Genomic DNA, 19,595 nt, shown 5'->3' with positions numbered 1-19,595 from the left:
GGCGAGTGCAAACGAAATTTTACGATTTTTATTTCATGAATAAACTAAACTCGTTTCTTGTTGCATGAAAATAATTCTAATAATATATACTTAGGTTTAGTATTGTTATGAATAGATCATACCAGTCTTAACACTGATAAATGGTTACATTTGCATTTGGAAATTTCAAATCAAACAGCAAATCGTGCATGTTCGTGTTTCAATTTATAATTCAACTCCGAAAACTCTGCAAAACAAACCTTTAACCTAAAAACACATGAAATCGCTGCAAATTGTTTTCTTTCTTATAATAATAGTACATTTTCTCTATAAACATGGAGTGTATAGTGGCCAATGTAGAAAACTTTCGTTTTGATATAGAAGTTGCCTTAGATGAGCAATTTGGAGCATTACCATTGCCATTCTCTGGCATGGACAGTAAGTTGCTTTCAAAACAAACATCAAATCTTATTCTAAATATTTATTTTGTATTTATCAGAATCTATAGCTGCTGTATGCCAATTTTACTCTTCACCAATGGGCTGCCAAAAAGGTCCTCTGTGTCCATTCCGCCACGTCCGCGGTGATAGAACAATTGTCTGCAAACATTGGCTGAGAGGCCTGTGCAAAAAAGGAGACCAATGTGAATTTCTTCATGAATATGACATGACAAAAATGCCTGAATGCTACTTTTATTCGCGCTTCAACGCCTGCCATAACAAAGAATGCCCCTTTCTTCACATTGATCCAGAAAGCAAGATAAAAGATTGTCCATGGTATGATAGAGGTTTTGCAGGCATGGTCCACATTGTCGTCACAGACACGTGCGTCGCGTGTTATGCACAAATTACTTAGCTGGATTTTGTCCGGATGGAGCTGACTGCAAATATATGCATCCCAGATTTGAACTGCCAGCACCACCAGACCAGAACATGAAAGATTTAAAGAAACCGCCAGTGATTATTTGTCATTTTTGCGGTGAACACGGCCACAAAGCGATTCACTGTAGTAAAATGGGCAATGATGGTCCACATCATATGAACGATGGTCATGGTGGTATGCAGGACGGACCGCCACAGTATCAGCGAATGCCTCCCAAGAAATTAGAAGATGTAACGTGCTACAAATGCGGGAATAAAGGACATTACGCTAATCGTTGTCCGAAAGGCCATCTGGCGTTTTTATCTCAAACTAAATCAATGCACGATAATCATGATAAACAATAAGACATATTTATTATACGAAAAAATCCTGAAAATCTGCTATTTGTACAATAATTAAGTATAGAAATAGATGAAAGAAGACTCAGAACGACTTTCACATGTGTCATGTTTATTTCTCTCTGCATTATATAGTAACATTTATTGAACATCACATTTAGTTTATTATTTTTAGGGTTTCAACTTTATTTAGCACAAAACGCAATAAAATACGTCTTTGTTTCCTGCTTCTCATTATCATCATTGCACGAATTAAACAATTACAATATATTCGTAAGTAAACTCTTTCTCTGTCTAAATACTTTAAATTATTTATAAATTTATACACTTCTTCGTGTTTTACACCCGTATCTGTCTTTTTAAGGCCCTTCTCTAGGCTCATCATGGACAACAACTTGATATTTGTCTTTCAGTGTCTTCTGTTGAATAAAAACAGATTTTTTGACGCTGCAACGCAATTTTACACAAAAATACAATGAAAACTAAAAGCAACATCAAATAATCCGCAGTTATTCAACATTTACAATGCAATCTCAAAACAAACGTACACAGTGTACAGTACATGAATACATTTGTAACAATTATACAAAGCAACACCCTGTTTTGTTTGTTATTGATTGTTAGAACCATCGGTTTCGAACCTAGAATGATTGATATAGAATCTGAAAGTATCGTCAACATTGTATATAGAAGATTTGATATATTTGACGGTCGTTAAAGCATACGATTCTCAACGTTCGATAAACAATGTCTTTTACATTGACTATGATTGCGTGTAAATTAAATATGTTTGTACTGATGATTGATTTATGCATGTAACCACGAGTTATTGTAGTATATTACTCATTTAAGTTGAACAGCAACAACATATATTTATTCATTATATATATTTTTATATTTATATCATTTCCTTTTTAGTTGTGTATGCATAGGGGTTAGGAATATTTTTTGGAGGTTAACTCAAAGTCAAACATAACCCAAACTCTGAACGTTGTTCTTAAACATTATGATTATGCATTAACGCCAGATGTTTGTGTGTAAGTATATAAATATATGTGTATTGTATATGATTCCTATCTATGTGATAGCTAATTTTTACGTGTAGTATTCACTTGTTACAATATGAAAGATTGTCAACCAGCCGAACAGGAATAAACGTCCTTTACATTTTACATTTTTGCCCAAGTCAAGGGGTTTAAAGATATTATATTCGCTATTTTAACTCTCGTCAGCTTTACATCTTTTACTGTAAATGTCAAGTTTAAATGTTTCATCTCCCAAAACGCATCATTTAGTTACGTAGTTTTAATTGAGTTTTAGCAACACTGATTTAATATTCATAGACGTTTATGCTTACAATAGTAAATGTAGTAAACGTAGACTTGTCGCCGCCACAACTACGTCGTCGGACGATATACAATATTTTATAATTTATAGGAAAGATTGTCGCGTTTTCTCTGATTTAGGCCTTTTGTTTCTTTATTCAAATACTTAGAATAAGTTAGAACAAGAGAACACCAACAGCTTGTACGTGTAAGTAATGTAGGTACTCTCATTCATCAAAAAAACTCAAAATTACCTCCTTGCTAAACTAAACTATCTCATCAATATTACTGATTACGATTAGGCCATGTGATGTGACATGCGAAACAAAATGCATCAAAATGGCGTCCGAATGGCGTCCAACCTTGTGAATGGTATCAAAACGTTAAAATTAGAACACGCCGTTTCATGTTACATAGGATATCACTTTCTGTATTTTAAGCCAGGAAGACCACTCCTCCAATTTATTTAAATTAAGCAGATTCAGTCTCTCGATTACGTGTTTGTTGCAAACTCAACGTTTTGTGCAAATTGATATAAGCTCTAAAGTAGATCTAAGTACGTAAGTCCCTCGAAAAAAAGTTTATTAATATCAAGCGCTCAAGTAGTTAGAAGACACGGAAATACGGAAATAAATGGAAGGTGTAATCAAAAGTTGGATGATTCTTAGAGTTCCGTTTAATCTAGATATTGTCGTTTACCGCGAAATAAACTTCACTTGAAAGCAGAGAGATTGTTTTCATTCTTATCGCCGCGTACCTACGAAACTTTCGACGCTGTTTTACTGACAACGTCGTGTGGTACTTTTAAATAGGCCCCCGGAAGTCCTATGTAAAGCACTTGCATGACTTTATTTCATATCTACATCAACTATCTGATTTTTTCGTCTTCTTGAATAAAGTTTGAATAATTTGATTTCTCGAGTTTGATATGCGATTCTGAATATGTGCGAATTTTGATTGGTTTTGTTAGGTTATGTAACTGCGCTACTCGTTAAATTATATATTGTGATTGGTGTGTGGTTCATTACGTTACGTTTAACACTCATAAATGCCCCAATCAACGTTTAGTACGTACCATCATCTTCTGGCACTGCAAAAGCGTCGCCATGATTAATCAATCATAAAATGTAAACTCCATTTTGTTTTACATGTTTTACGGAGAATCATTCGAATCGGAGCCCAGGGAATGAATTGGGAACAACGGATACCAACCAGTTGTAAGTTGGGTTAGGGTGAGCAGGTCCAAAGAGATCTCAGCGCCACCTAGGCCTTGGTTATGTTCAAACCCACGCTGTCTCTCCCACAGCATAATAACAAGCGTGCGTCCGAGGACATCACAAGCCTGATATCTCAACGTTTGTCTAAACTGTGGTTCACAGGAGTGGCGATATACATGCGTTTTACGTTTTTGCAGCCAACGGTCCCCATCTCGTAGATAACACTTGACATATGTGTCTGGTGGTGTTTCGCGCGGGGCAATATGGCGGGCACATTGCACTTCCACCTCCAATTGACCCTTGGTCATCAACAATCCCAACTTAAGTTCGACGGGTTTCGTGCTCGACAATCGAAATCCTCGCGGTTTGATTTGTCCAGGTCCCAAACGCGGCGGCGATGTTCTCTCCGGACTTGACGGCGGCGTTTCTTTCGTTTCGGGCACTTCCTTCACGCTGTCCTTCCGCGCCGCTGATGTTATGCTCGGCGATCCTACAAAACGAGCAACGTATCGATTATATTACTACTCGTCGACGTGTGACACCGAGGATAATAAATGACAGCAGTGTGCGGCTCTTATTACTCCACACACGAGGGACTAGGACAATTATTATTTATAGCTCTAATTATCAGAGGAAATCTGCCGCCTTAATTTGAAGGCCTTTGAAGAGTGCTATATTTGTTTACAGAGGGTATGTACATTAATTGGATGCAGCTGATGTGTTTAGATAATTAATGAGCAAACAAGCTTAATGCCATTGCAATCAAGAAGTCGCTCGACGCGTGTGTTTATAATTCGATTAGCATCGACATGCATCCAAAAAATGAGCCACCAATTAAGCGATTGATACGTTAGAACGTTACAACAAACAAACAATGTCAGAAGCACTTTGATTTTGATGTTTTGAGTTTGAAGGGTTCTGTTGGGTTTCAGTGAAGGGTTTACAACATGTAGGTAGTTGTGACGGCTGATAACTTGATCTGCTCTGTGTTGTGGGGGGAAAGTTACGGTGGGCGGTTTCGCTACAAAGTCATTTGAAGCCGCACACAACCGGCCCCCGCCCGTGAAACCCTTGTCGGCACTCTCGGTCTTGAGATGATCCTAAAGTTGGGATTAATATGATAGTCAAGTGTTGGAAAGGTGCTTTAATTTATATGGTAATGCGGTGCATGTTACTTTGGCCGCCTGCGCGCGTAGCCGAAAGCAATCATAACTGCGCGCGAGAGCAAAAAAGACGCCCGAACATCAAGATACCAAACTCGAAGCAAACCCAGCGGCGCACGATTGACAAATCGATAGCTGTGGCGTGAAAGAATAGCAGCAGCCAGGCATGCACGATCTGCACGGCATATAAATGTTAAATATTTATAATAGAAGTGGACAGCTTACCCGGTGGCATTACATCTCCACTATAGGTGTGATAAAATTGTAGGTGTAGAAGAAGAATTAGGATTAGAAACATAAACAACTTGACGCACACGCACACACATGCTCATTATATCGGTGGGAGTCAAATAGAATCAAATCAACGTGCCGAATTTCATTTTTTCGCCTCAAACAGGAAAATTATTGAGTGGTACTTACTTCGATGGCGCTTCTCGCCCGTCAGACTCATCGTCCGACCCAGTTCTCCCTTGACCGCCTTGAGACTCTTGAGGATCTCATCCGGATCGCGCATCATCCGCGTGCAGCTACTCCTACGTCGATCCCTCGCCATGGAACTGGGCGGTGGCATTGCTGGTGCATCATCAGCCTGCTGCTGTTCCTGTGCGGACTGAAAACTGGACCGCCTTGAACCAGGCAAAGACCTTGAGAAATCTTTCCCCAACTGATAAACCTCCACTTCCAGTTGTTCACTCTGTGATGACCCACGGCGTGATCCCCATGCGTGGTCCGGATGTAACAGACTTGCACATTCTCCTATGGAATCCACATCATCGGAGACACTGCGTTGAATCCCGAAATCTGATCGACGACCTGTGATGGATCCACGTGGGGATGTATGTGGTGAACGACCACGCATCTGTCGAGGGTCTTCCAAACGACACCAGACGGCACGATCATCCAGGAAGGCTTTCTGAAGGTCTACGGTGCATTCGCCGAGGAAGACATGCTCATGATGTGGGACCAGGTCCCAGAGGGTGACGTCGAGCATGCGTTCCATTAGCTCGTCGCCCGGCACGCCCGGGAATGATAAATTCGCATTCCAGATGGGGTTCTGGCTGGCGGGCGCTACCTCCGTTTGCAGGCAGTGCTGTTCGCAGCTGGAAGATGATAGTCAATTAGGACCCACTTGGGTGTTATGGTCCATTTACATCTACTTGCACATGATCAATTTAGAAGTTGCCAAGTATAAAGTAGTTAGCGATTTTGATGTCGTAGAAAACTTTGCAATCAAAGAAATGATTTTTTTGCGTGAGAAATTTGCGCGAATTTGTTTTCTGCCAGTTGTACATCAAAAATATATCACAGGAAAGCGAAAAGAAACAAAAGTAATTTAACATACGTCAGCGGCATCAAGCACATCCTCGCATAGGCCTCCGGCAGCGCGCCGTATCCGAGATTCTCGTCCCTAGGGGGCAAATCGTCGGCGGCGAGCACCGCTACCACCAGCTCGCGCCGCTCGTCGTGATACCAGACCTGCAGCTGAACGCGACCACTCACCGTGCGCTCCCTTGCCAGCTGCTCCTGCAAAACGAATCACTTCAGTTACCCCAGTTGCGCGCCGCGCAAATCAGACAAAGCATTTTTATATTAGATATATTCGAAAAACTGATAGTGTGCCAAAAACCCAACCAAAAAAATAAAAGGAAGAAAAAACCAAAGACAAGAAAAGACTTGAAGCAGCGCCTAATATAGGATGAAATCTAAAGCGGTAGTTTAGTCACTAGTTCTCTTTTTTTATATTTAAGAAGTACACACTTTTCGATGTCGATGTGGGATGAGATAATCGATAAAGCAAAAACCGCGTTGCTGTTGCGGAGAGAGTGTCGGAGGGACGGCGAGTTCGTAATCCGTAATTGACCCAGATGTGTAATTTTTAATAAAACGTTATGCGGAACGCAGATTCGCACCGAATAAATTTCCTCATGCGGACATTAAAAGTCCATTACCTCATTTTCCCTATTAGAGAAAAAAAAAACAACTAAAAACTAATATTTCTATTATTGTTGCATTTATTGGCGTTTTTTTTTCGAAAAAAAAGTTCAACTAGAAGATAACAATAGTAGTTATAGATTAGCACACAGCAGAGTATGAGCAGAGCACAAAACATTCAATAAAACACACAAAAAACGTAACCAAAATCGAACGCATCACAAAATATTTGCATCCAAAGCCAAGTATTGTCTAAGTGAGAAGTTTACGTGCCAGTTGGGACAGAGCGGAAATCGCGTACCTATTTTATGTACTCGTACCGAGCATTTCGGTTCTCGTTCTCATTGCGATTGTGCGATTGAGCTCGATCGGTTCATTGATTGCATCATTTTCCAGCGCAGTAGTCCGCTTGCTATGAAAAATATTTGTACACACGAATGGAGGGTGACGGCAGACAAACAGGTGCGAAGGGGGCAGTGGGGGTGGGCTGGTGAGAAAAGGAGCAGCGAACGAAAGCCGGAAGTCGAGACGAAACACGCAACAATGGGCATTGTCAATAAATTTACTGCGGCAAGTTTTAAAACGTAAATAATTTCGTTTCACACCAAAACGAAAACGAAAAAGGAAAGCACAAATAAAAATCAAAACAGTGTTCAGTGAGAGAGAGAGAGGAATCGTAAATATAACGTGATATTGTGGAATGTTGAATTGATATTCGAATCAGTTGCATTTTATAGTTGTGTATTTAATGTGGGCACTATTAGATCATAGATCATAGATACATTTAAAGCACCTATACATTTTTTTTTGTTATTTTGTGTGGACTTCTGTCCCAGCTGACACCAAACGATGATATTACAACACAACAACATTCTTGAATTAATTAATGTATAATTATCGCCGGGTTCGCTTTTATACTTTGGTATAAAACACTCAAGAACGTAAATGAAACGAAAAAATCGAAATCTACAGTCAACAAAGGAAAATAAAATATAAAAATAAAAACAACAGACACCGACATTGCATCTCGTTAAGACCTACATTTTTATCCTATGTACATTGAAATTATAATGATAACAATATAGTCTTTTGTTTGTTTTGCTCAAACTAAATTTATAAATATATATGTTTCATATTGTCAATTGTACGTTTTTTCCTCTTTTTGGTTAGCAAACGCACAGAACATCAGATGCTCGTATTTACACATATTTTTGGGGTTTCTACCTTTTATTTCACTATTTACTATCTGTCTAGGTTGATAAGCACAGTCACAGTCACGCACATTGATTGTGTGATTAATTCTTGTATTGTATAATGATTGGTTTATCATTATCATGTTTAATAAAATATTTTTTTACCAAATGTTCAATGTAAATGCTCCATTTACATACACAATTTTGTTGTCTTTTTCACATTTTAACGCATGGATTAGAATAATACTGATTGTTATATGTATACATGATATGTCAAATTATTAGCCTCGTTGCAGAGACTGTTCGTACAAATTTTGCGATTTTCGATTTACAAGTTGATTTGTTTTAGTTTTACATTTATGCTAAATTTGATTTGATGGTGATTAACACATTTTTGCACAGCTAATGTTGTATACATATATTTTTTATATTTTTTATTATTTATCAATATTGTTTGTTCAGCTGTGTGTTTTTTGGGTTTCCTATCATTAGCGTTACAACAATTATGTTTATAGTTTTACCGACTAGTTTACACTCGTTAGCACTACAAGCTCTTCAATTTATAGGGGTTTATATATCTTTTTATCAGTTTATATATCATTTTATTGTTCATAACATCGTAATAGTTCACTACTTCTTTTTCAAATCTCTGTATTTCTAGTTAATGCTTGGACTGGTTTTTGAAAATGATTTTGTTAGCCCTGCGTTGATGATTAATGTTTATTATGACTGATATTGATATTTTTTGATATGTTGAAATAATATTTATCAAAAATTGAATATGTTTTGTTTTTTTGGTCATAAATGAATGTATTTTCAGCAAAAACTAATAATTGTTATTTGATTGCACTCGGAATGAATGAATATTGCCAATAATATCAATTTCCACATGAATAAAACTGTAAAACATGCAAATTATTTGTGATTGTGTATGTATTCAATGAAACAAAGATGATTTCCATGTATTATTGGTTGCAGCACAACTTAAATGTTAAAATGTTTGAGTATAATCAATTTTACAGTTTACTAAAGAATTATTAATGATATTTTATCAATAAAATCAATTTCTACATGATTTAATCTATAAAACGAGTTAATAATTGTTGAATTTGCATTGCAATGACTCAAAAATCCCTTCGATGTAATGTTGGTTGCAGTAAAACTCAAACAATGAATGAATTTTTAACGAAAAACCATTTTCCAGCCTAAGAAAATATAATTTATGCTAAAATATAGACTTTCTGAATATATAACGCGTCACATATATTTATCTGCTAACAACAATCTTGCAAACAATCAATAGTAAAGTTTCGAATGCGCGCAGAGTATGAAAGGCATGAGAGAAAGATGAGGCCGAATAAAACACAGTCACAGCGTGTGCAGTCGCGTTCGACACTCGCGCACGCAATAAATAAGTGTATCACAAAGCACTTATGCAAGCGGAAATAAGCTAGCTGAACATGTACATGATGGGTATTCACACGAGGTGTCTGTAGGCGCGCGATAGCGCACCAAGTGAAGCGAGAGTATGACACGTGAAATGCGCACGTGTACGTGCACGAATGCAGATGTGTCACCGAAACGACTCAATTAACGCCGGCTAATCATCATCGCTTGCGCAAACTGATGAGTCGAGGAAGAGACAATCATGCGACGAATGCGAATGTCAATTCAAACTTGGTTCAAACATTCGTCCCAACTTTCGTAGAACTATATAGATATAGTAGGTATAGATGCTAGTCTTAAAGCTTCGTTAATTTCTTTCTAATCAGTCGACGTCTAATAGCTAATCGTAAAATTCGTAACATTCAACATAAACATCACATTCTCCTGCGAATGTGTGTGATATACTGATTAAGATAGTTTTCATTTACATTTAGAGATTGATAACATCTCAATGTTTATGGTTTGCTCATAAAATATATCAAAATATCAGAAAGTGGTAGTAAACATTTGAGGTTATGTCATAAATTTATAACCTGCGTTTTACACCACCGCTTTTCTCGAATAGTTTCTGAGTATGTAAATTCTCGTATATAAGTATATATCGAAGTTGTAAGTAATCAACGTAAATATAAGTCAAGGTAAAAATAAAAACGAAACAAAAAAGACAACGTAAAAAGTAACACAAGATGTTAAGAGTCTTTTAGTTAACATTGTTTGTAAATAGGGTAGAAATTGGAAATCGATATTTATACCGGTGTTTTGGGAAGTTTCCTGCGTGTCGGCGACGACGGGCCCTTTTCGTTTTCCGGTTCTGTAAATAATTTAGACGCAACGATTTCATTGCCATCATTAGAACACTTTGAAGCGTAAACAAGATTAAACAAACCACACGCGTCGCTCGATCATAATCGTACAATTAAAAAGTTTTTGAAATGGGGGTGACTTACCTACGTGCAGCGCAATGATGTTCGCCTCGGAAGTCTTCCGCTGCATTGGCACTGGTACTGGGACCGTGACTGTTACGGGCGGCGGTGGCATTGGGTCGTCTAGTAAGTCGCACATGCGTAAATCAGTGGCGTGCTCCACGAGTAGTTCGATGACGTCGCCGGTGCGGTCCATGATACTGCAGACTTCCTCAAAGGAGCGATCTATCAGTGAGACGCCGCCCCATTCGAGGACTTTGTCGCCTTGTTGGAGGCCACCTTTTTCGGCGGGGCCGCCTGGGACTGTCCATACGATGTAAGCGAAGAGGCGGCCGTCGGGGGCTGTCTTGCCGCCGACTACTCGCATGCCGAAACCACGTGCTGGAAGTAAATCAAAAGGAAAATTTTTGGGGGAAGGTTGACTTTTCATATTTTGACTAGGGACCAACTTTTATCAGAATCTACGTAACTTCCAAGTAGCTGTACCATTTTTTCGGGGAAGCCAAAAGTGAAAATGGGCCCAGGAGGACCAAAATCACAAATTTTGATTTTTATCTTATTTAGGTCTTAAAGTTAAGTCATGTTTAAGAGATGTCTACCCTATATTTTTACTAGTTGTTACTTTCTAAATTTGATTGGTTTTGATGGATTGAAACTTTAAATTCCCATATCTCGTCCATTTTGAAACCAATTTGAACAAAACTTTCACCCCTACTTCCCATTTTCTATTATCTAACCTAGGTCATTAAAATTTTCCCTAAATTTTAACCCCTTCCGATGACCTTTGAAACCCTTCATGAGTTATTTCTGTATTCTATTCGAAGAAAATGTAATAATAGTAAATTATGTATCTTGAGTCGACTTCTACGACCCGATTATTGGACATATCAGCGCCGTTGTATTGGTGATGAGATGTGGCCCAGAATGCCACATATATCACACACATCATCATCATCATGCGATGGAATGCGTCGCGGTCGCGCTGGTACTCCACACACGTAGACACCGCACGCAACGCATACAACGCATCCGAGTGTGTTGTACGTCACACGGGGGGAAAATGGTTTACAATCTTCATAAAGCAGGCCATCGCTCGCGTTTCGGAATTTCATCCGTGTCAAAAGCTCGATGTTCTATGTTTAGTCATTGTGATCTATCGATTCGGGTTTTAATCTTTGTACGATGCCGGAATTAACGAATAAAGCACGTTGATAGATTGTCACAATATTTGCAACCGAATAAATTCAGGTCAGTTTGTAGCGGCGTTACAGGATTGCAACTTGCTAGACACAGGATTACATCGTTTGCTGTGTGTTTCCGCTCCCTCTCTGTATGTATGTGTGTGTGTTAATTAAATCGGCGGGTTTAAAGTTTTACGCCGTTTGATAGTCATCACCCTGAATAAACAAGGCTCCGGAGAAGATCCCCAAGGATAAGCAAGATATCCACGGCGTAATTACCGCCGAGTTTGCGATTGTTGTGTGCCCGGGTGGATCAAAAATGATAATTTAACCTTTGAAGTCCACTCAACACTCGCAGCAACGCAGCATCCAATCGCGGATGATGAAATTTCCAGCCGCGTTGCAATATATTCAACAAAATGCAATTTTCTCTCCTCATGTGCATCGACTAAATCAATAACAATAAAATGCATCGGTGGTAACCGATTAAAATCGAATATAAATTGCATTTGCCGTGGAATATTTACAAACTTTAAATTTTATTTTAGATTTTTGCGAAAATATTTATTTTACTTACTGCGATGTGCTTTATCCGACGGATCTCGTCGAAGGACAACCCTTCGTTGTGCTGCGGCTGGGCCAGTTCCGGAATCGACGTCGTGGATTACAATTCGGATTGCTTCGGCGTCTACGGACGCCTGACGTCTTGGTGGTGCTGCTTCGAGGTCTTCGAGTGCCGGGGCAGGTCGTGGGGGTACCACATTTCGAAGGCCGCCAATATCTGGTCTGAAAATAACAAAAAACAAGGTTTTGCAATTGTGAATTGGATCATCTATCATAATTTATTAAAATTAAATTATAAGGCTTTTAATCTATTAGGGTTTGAGTCGGGGACCATTTTGGAATTTAATAAAGATATCATAATTTACGTTTGGGGTAAGAAAAACTGTTTTAAGGTTAATATACAGGGTAAAACAAAGATTTCTATACAAATTTTAAAAAATTATACTTAAAATAGTGAATTTTGAACACCCTGTATGATATTTTAGTGTCCCAACACTTTCAACCTTCTACAAATCGTTTCACTTCAAATGTTTTCCGCTACATTTACGCGGAGCTCACTTTTTCATTTGCAATATTCGACCGACAACCCGGAAGTTGCTACGACTGCTACGAGTTGATCGTAAATCATGTTATACTGGACCAAGCGACTCATAAAAAAGCAAATAAAGTTTAGCAAGTTCAAGATGACCAAAATATTACATGGTACTTTCCAAAATAACAAAAAAGTTTAAATATATTATGAACCACATTATGGTATTACTTTCAATAACTGTATTACGCTCCTCTAATATCCATTTGTAGATGAAATAGGTATAAAGTTTGCCTTCGGCAAATTGGTAACCGTCTGAATACCACAAGATTTGATTGAAATTGACTAATAAAATATTCGTTGCAATTTCAATTCAATCCAATTCGGAAGTTAATATTTAAGATGGCGTACGTGGAGTTGCCTAAGTTAACCTAGTTTACGTCTATAACCTAATTGTGAATATTTTTTGCTTTTGAGTTACGAAATAAAAAAATGAAAAGAAATATATTTTCCGACGAAGCCAAAGCTAACACCTACTTTCTTTTCATTTCCGTTTTGCTATGGAGCTGTAATGATTATCCCCATTTCGAAAATGTGAAGCATGAGAAAAAGGCGTAGCGAGAAAATACGAATGTATGATGTATTGTTAAAGACGCCAAAGAGCCTTGAGGCAGCACGGATTTCATACCTCGAGAGCTCGCAAAATCGCGGATATAAAAACAAATGATGCACACGTTTACAAGACCTTTTGTGCCTATTGTGCACCGTACACCTGAATAATACAAGAAAATGGTCGACATCAGCTAGGTACTGATTCGTATACTCAACTCCTTCACAAGCGTTAAACATTCATAAAGTCAACAAGCATTTTGGTTATTTTGGTTATTTTGGTTATTTTGGTTAGTTTCCCGCGCATAACCTAAAAGTTTAACCTGAAAATTTGCAAATTGTGAAAATGTGTAGTACTAGTGTTGTTTTGATGAAGTTGTAAGCTGGTTTAGTTTATAAAACACTCGTTATAGCATAATGATTGAGTTAAAATAAAGCCGGGCTTATGCAGACAGCATGCAGCCCTTTGGCAGGCGATGGCGAAACGTAAACGTACACGCGACCGACCGGGAGACGTGAACGATCGATAAGTCTAGCCGTGCAGCAACGAACGGCTCTTTTAAAACCGATCCGAAGAAAACAAATACAGCTGGAAACGAACGACACAAGCTGGAACCAATTCGCTTTTCCCTTTTATCTCCACGCATCCCCCAACTCCTTTTTTTCTCTCGTGCAACGCGTTTATATCTTGTTCGACATTTATTTTTTTCGCTACATCCTTTCACGTCCTTTGTAAAATACACGTTGGTTTTTTTCCTCGCTACACCTTGACCTTTTTTGACAACTCAATAATGGGATTTTTGGAAAATATTTAAAACCACTTACAATTGTGATCCTCGTCGGCTGTTCCGTCTCTCCTTGTTCTCGGGGATGATTAGTGCTGGACCGGTGTCAGGACTAGGCGGGCTGGGTGGATCCGTCGCACGAAACGAAGCACGCCTACCAGTGTTAGGGGTGGCTACGGTGCTTAAGCCCGGTACGGTGAAGACATCGTAAGCGGAAGCTCGACGAGGCATAGGCGCTGGTAAACCTAACCCTAGTTCATTAGCAGGTGCCCCGCCTGCTTTATTCACTTCTTCGTCATAACTATGTTGACGGCCTATGCGGCTACCACGGCGGGATCGTGCGGGTGTGACTGCTTCTCTAGGGGGTTGGTCACGGGGTGGACTATTTGCGCGGCTTGCACCGCCACTCCTACCACCACGTTTCGCCCATTCAGACTCGGATGGTTTTTGACCTTTTAGCTAAACAAATTAAAACAAAAACAAAAAACAAGATTTAAGTTAAGTAAGTTTTTTTTGTAGCTTTTTGCTTGTTAAAGTTGAATGAGTCTTTATGTACCTTTTCAAGTTCTTTCAGCGACGCCGGTGATACATCCGAGTGTCGCCGTAACTCGGGACTCCTTGGCGGTGCTAATCCACTTCCGACGCCCGGCGTTAATCCGCCTGACGATCCCAAACGAATGTCCGAATGTCGCCGCTGAATCTCCTGCGTGGGTATCTCGAGCAGACTCTCGGATGAATCCTGCTGCATGGCTGCTCTTGATTGAATTTTTCTGATTTACACACAACAGTGTTAGGTCAGCGTACGTATGCAGCGTATAAATAATTTATTACCTTCGGCACACACTGCATGTCCATCGCGATGAGGTGTCGTCCTCGGTGTTCATGCTATACGAAGCGCAATCGTCGCACACCTTGTTGGCACATTCCGCGCACGTGCGGCTAAAGTCATCTGGCTTTATCGCCTTCAGACATACCCGACACCCGCCGGGACGTTTGCCTGACTCGGTTTTCGGTTGAATTGGTAGCGAATTCGGAGGTGGAGGTTTCTCCTCCGCTGGTGTCGGTGTGCTTTCCACGTCGGGGACAATCGATGGTCTCGGTGACATTTTTGTTACTGCACCAAACACAATACAATAAATTACCGCGTGATGGGTTTAAGTTTCGGGAGTTCGAGACAAACCTTTGTCTTGTGCAGTCAATAAAGACGACGATAACGTCTGCTTCAGTTTGCCGAATGTCGTCCCACTTTCTGCTGTCTCTGCTGTGTTGCCCGGACCTGTGGTCTCCACCATCTTATAACAAGACATAAAAGGACGCTCTTATTAAGGTTAGGATTATGTACCTACACATTTTATTATCTCGAGCGTCATTCAAGTGTGAAGAAACGCTAAATATTCGCTGATTTGACGACAAAAGAAAGCAGAGCATAAACAATTTTAAGAACCCATTAAATAAATTTTGCCTGACACGTTGTGTTCGCATTTATTTAGCTTAATTACCAGTTTATTGCTGTTTATTACCCGTGAGTCACTCGCAAAGTACATGAAAATCAGGATTTATTGCTTTTTGAGACTAGCCAGCACATATTAATATATTTTTGCTGAAAAGGCAAAAGCGTTGAAAACGCTGATCGAAAATATTCGCCAGAGTAAAAAAGGTTTGCTCAATTTCCTCAATTTTCCGGAAAATATCGATGACTTTGTGGAAGTCGCAGCAGCTTGCTTTTTTGGACGCAAGACGATCGACAGAGATTAACTGCGTCAAATTAAGGAAATAGAGGGTTGAAATCCCGGTCGGATATCGCAAAATATCACAAGATATCACAGAATATCACATTTAATCCCGCAATATTAAAAATAAATCTGTACAAGTAAAAATACGACTTTCATTAAATAAATAGTTGAATAATTGGTTGCCTATCATAACAGTTCATGTGGGCGGAGCACTCGAATAATATTTCACGTATATTTGGTTATAACTTAACTAAATGTTGACTTTATCAATAAAAAACAACCCCTATTTGATCCCTGCGACACTGACAGCTAAATTTATGCAGTAATGACTAATTCCAAAGCAAAAAATGTCTGATACTCCACAAAACAAAATAATAAATCGTAAAAGTAATTGTAATCATGATAAAAAATAAGGCGAGTAGCATTCCAGCACCAAAAAAGCATGAATATTAAGTTGATATGAAAAACTGAAGTGTGGCACGCAAACGTGTTTGACTGCAGTCACTGTCTCAGGGCGTGTAATTGTCGATCAATAAAACAACAACAACAACAACAACAAAAACAAGCAAGTCAATTACTGAACATTAATAAATTTAATTAGTGAATTAAAAGCAACAAATTAAAATCTATAAATAACATGTAAAAATGCCCAGGGCGCGATAATTGCTGGACTTAATCAATGTTGAGCGACTTGAGCGTAAACTGAAATTGAATTGGTAGGCAACAAAACCACCTGTAACTGTGACGTCAAGCCAAGAAGAAATAAAAGTTCGCTTTCTGGATATACACGACTTTTTACATACATACATACACGTTTCCACACAAATTCTCCGAAGGGAGGTTTATTTTTCTTCGTTTCACATTGGTATAATGTTTAACCGTTCGCTATATATCTACATCTATACTAAGTAGCTGTAGAATGTGGGTATTTTGTTTGTTTTTCTAGTTATGTGTTTAGTTAGAAAGTTCTTACCTTCTTCATGAAGTGCATCACGTGCGAGGGCAACATCTTGTTCGAGTCGGTAACGACGTTCAACGGTCCGAATGAGAGCTGGGCATCAGGGGCGCTTCAATTTTTTATTGCGCACATTTGTGTGTTGGCTGCGTGCGTTGTCGTTTGATTGGGATCTTGGAAAACACGCATCTGAAACGAAACATGAGGAAAATAATTAATGATGCAAACAACACACACCACACGTGGAAAAACAAGTTAAAAATAAGACAACAAATATGTGGATTGAGGTTATGTTAGGTAAACTCACTTAAAATGGAGGAAATGAATGAAAATTTAATAAAATTAATTTATTATACTTTAATAATGCTTTAGAAGATTATTTTAGTTAAAATCATTAAAATTTAAAGATGTTTTTAGTTAATTGTTAATATTTGATGTTAAATTATTATTTTTGGTAATAAAATTAGTGTTTTGCGGCAATTTTAGGCCAATTGTTGCAATTTTAATGATAAAAAAAGAATATAAAACTAGCTATCAAATTATATAGATAAAAACAAAGTCACTACCGGAATTTACGAGATAATGCTAAATTTTTATGAAAATCACCAAACTTTCGCAATTTTGTCGGCCATTTCAAACAGTTCGAAAGCGATTTCCAAACTTCGATGGGATCCCAAAGATAAACTAACTTATGCACTATCTAATTACGAAAACAAAACCAAACCAACAATAGTTTGCATGATACAGCGTGTTTCACTAAACAAAATATCAAAATTTAAACACAAAACTTTTTAATTTTTATATTTTCCCTGAAATATAAGAAGAAGCTGTATCTACACCTCCCTCATTTATAATACTACCTTTTCCGCTACAGCCAGATTTAATAAAATGTGTTTTAATTAAGAAAATATGTTCGGTGCGCGTGGATTCGTTAATTAGAGCGAATTTGCGTATGCTCTTTAAATAAATTTATGAGCCGGAGGGATTTACCGAGAATTCAGCGAATAATTATCGTGGAAATAATGAACTCGGGAAATATAAAGTAGCACTAAAGAGAAGGCATAGAAATTGGTTGATTAACCACTCGCGCGCGCTAAACTATGTAGGTGGAAGCGCCGGGCAGCGCAATTTGTATCAAGTGACAGGATTATCAAGAAAGCTATAACGTAAATTACCCATACTTTTATTTTCTATTTTTTTTTTTGTCTTGAGATATTATACGTATGGAAATATAATACGAATGCAAATTAGAACCAAACATATGTTTATATAAATATATTACCTTAGGTTGTCGCATATTGTGGCGTTGAGTGAAGACGTGTCAGAACCATGCACAAACAAATATAAGGTCACCTCACACGTTCGCACGCACTGGGAGAGAAGGTCCCTCGCGATTTTTCAAACGGATGACAGGCGACTCCACAGGCACCCCACGCGCGCACATCGCCCCCGCGAGCGTCTTAATTGCATAATTTCGTCGCCAGCCACCTGATTGATTGACGCGTGGCCGCGTGATCCGCGCGCGGTACAAAATGCGTCGATCCGCGCGATGTGGCGAGATAATATATGCGGCCGTTCTTCACGCGCGGGGGGTGGTTCGGCGGCGGTAATCAACTGGTGGCAGTCGAGGGTCGCGCTGCGTTTCGATTTGAGTCAGTCGGTCGGTCGGTGCGAGGACGAGGACGACACGCACATCGAAACCACCCGGAGCGAGACCCGGCCCGGACGAGGCGAGACTCCGGTGTAACAAGTAGGTACGACGGTCCGGGCAAATGCGTGCGCATGATTCGCCCGCCGCTGCCGCCGCCGCCACCGCTGCCGCTGACGCCGTTGCTGGCTGTACCGTCACATCCCTCTTATCAGCGGAGCGGCGTGTGCACACGCTATGACCCCCTCTCTGCCCCCGCCATTGCCATCTCGTCAATGAGCCGCGGCACGTCGCACCAATTCGCGTTGATTCATCGCCATCGCCGACCTGCTTCACGCGCGCCTGTTTTGCGTAATGAAGTCATGAGAAAAATAAATTGAGGCCGGCGAGCAACTTGCGATAGTTTTGTTTGCGCTTGTTTTGCCATCAACTTGATTTTATTGATTTTGCATGATAACTTTACGACCGCATTTTCCATTTCAATAACGCGTAGAAACGTACGCGTAGATGGTTTGGGTATATATTTCAGCCGACATTGTGAGAGTTATGTGCGGAGCGCGCTGCCAGCTTGTCTGTATTTTCCGCTTCGAGCGTATTTACCTGTTATCTGTTTGAACTTTTCGTCTTTTCCACCCTCCATATCCTTATTAAGGTCAGGCGTTTGATCATTTTCCATACAAAGCCGTTTCGATCACTGAATTTTATTCGGTTTTTAATATTTTCAGATTGTTGGCATAAAATAACTGAATTATTACTTTACTCTATAACTCGGCTTTGTCTAATCTAAAAGGGAAAATGTTTTTATCTCAAACGCAATGTTTAGTATTAAATTTTTGTGTTTTCTTTGCGTTTCCCGTGAATGAAGCGATCGATAAATATCTCCGCGTTTAGCACGTCTTAAGTGCGGCGAAGATGCTTATAAATAAAACATTACCGATAAAAGTATACTCAAATTTTCATAAATTAACTTTTTCCAACAAAAAACTTCTTTTATTTATAATTAACTCATTTAATTATTATTGAATCAGTGTCATTTGCAAAAATTACTAAACCAACAAAATAATTAATTCAACGCACGTAAAAGTAATTTAAATGGCTTTATTTGTTTGTGTTAATAACATAAAACACGCAAAAAACGCTTCGAGCTCTGAATAATTCAAGTTTTAATTCGTAACTATTCGAATCTCATGCGT

The 19,595-nt window shown here is 39.1% G+C and overlaps 2 protein-coding genes across 3 annotated transcripts; one reads left to right on the top strand and one right to left on the bottom strand.

Annotated features, from left to right (window-relative positions):
• Window positions 1-57: 57 nt before the first annotated feature.
• Clp (Cleavage and polyadenylation specificity factor subunit 4) lies at window positions 58-1,293 on the top strand. Its single transcript, XM_065306571.1, is given in 3 exon segments — window positions 58-417; window positions 479-763; window positions 766-1,293. Coding segments are annotated over 3 exon segments (828 nt in total). The 5' UTR covers window positions 58-314; the 3' UTR covers window positions 1,206-1,293.
• Fife (regulating synaptic membrane exocytosis protein fife) lies at window positions 1,292-18,481 on the bottom strand. Of its 2 annotated transcripts, XM_065306555.1 has the most exons (13): window positions 18,037-18,481; window positions 16,773-16,943; window positions 15,247-15,358; window positions 14,898-15,180; window positions 14,623-14,836; window positions 14,107-14,525; window positions 12,157-12,365; window positions 10,423-10,779; window positions 10,228-10,286; window positions 6,247-6,428; window positions 5,325-6,004; window positions 5,130-5,149; window positions 4,110-4,231 (listed from the first exon to the last, which is right to left on the bottom strand). In XM_065306555.1, exons 2-12 carry the CDS (start codon window positions 16,806-16,808, stop codon window positions 5,139-5,141), a joined length of 2,562 nt encoding a protein of 853 aa, XP_065162627.1. In that variant the 5' UTR covers window positions 16,809-16,943; window positions 18,037-18,481; the 3' UTR covers window positions 4,110-4,231; window positions 5,130-5,138. The 2 variants fall into 2 exon arrangements, with proteins under 2 accessions (XP_065162625.1, XP_065162627.1); XM_065306553.1 differs by lacking the exon at window positions 5,130-5,149 and having other exon boundaries at window positions 1,292-4,231.
• Window positions 18,482-19,595: the final 1,114 nt, after the last annotated feature.

The sequence above is a fragment of the Atheta coriaria genome, unplaced genomic scaffold, assembly GCF_025399875.1.
Source record: "Atheta coriaria isolate IRGN ID8LTWV9N9 unplaced genomic scaffold, Caltech_Dcor_3.1 hic_scaffold_6_pilon, whole genome shotgun sequence".
NCBI lineage: Eukaryota > Metazoa > Arthropoda > Insecta > Coleoptera > Staphylinidae > Dalotia > Dalotia coriaria.
Note: the sequence above shows the minus strand (reverse complement) of the source record. Positions and strands in the feature narration are given on the sequence as shown.

Excerpts from the sequence above, each read along its gene's own strand:
- Fife (XM_065306553.1), bottom strand. The coding sequence starts at position 16,808 with ATGTTGCCCTCGCACGTGATGCACTTCATGAAGAAG. Across the intron at positions 10,287-10,422 it reads CATCATTGCGCTGCACGTAG|AACCGGAAAACGAAAAGGGC; the intron begins GTAAGTCACCCC and ends AATTATTTACAG. Across the intron at positions 6,005-6,246 it reads ATGTGCTTGATGCCGCTGAC|CTGCGAACAGCACTGCCTGC; the intron begins GTATGTTAAATT and ends ATCATCTTCCAG.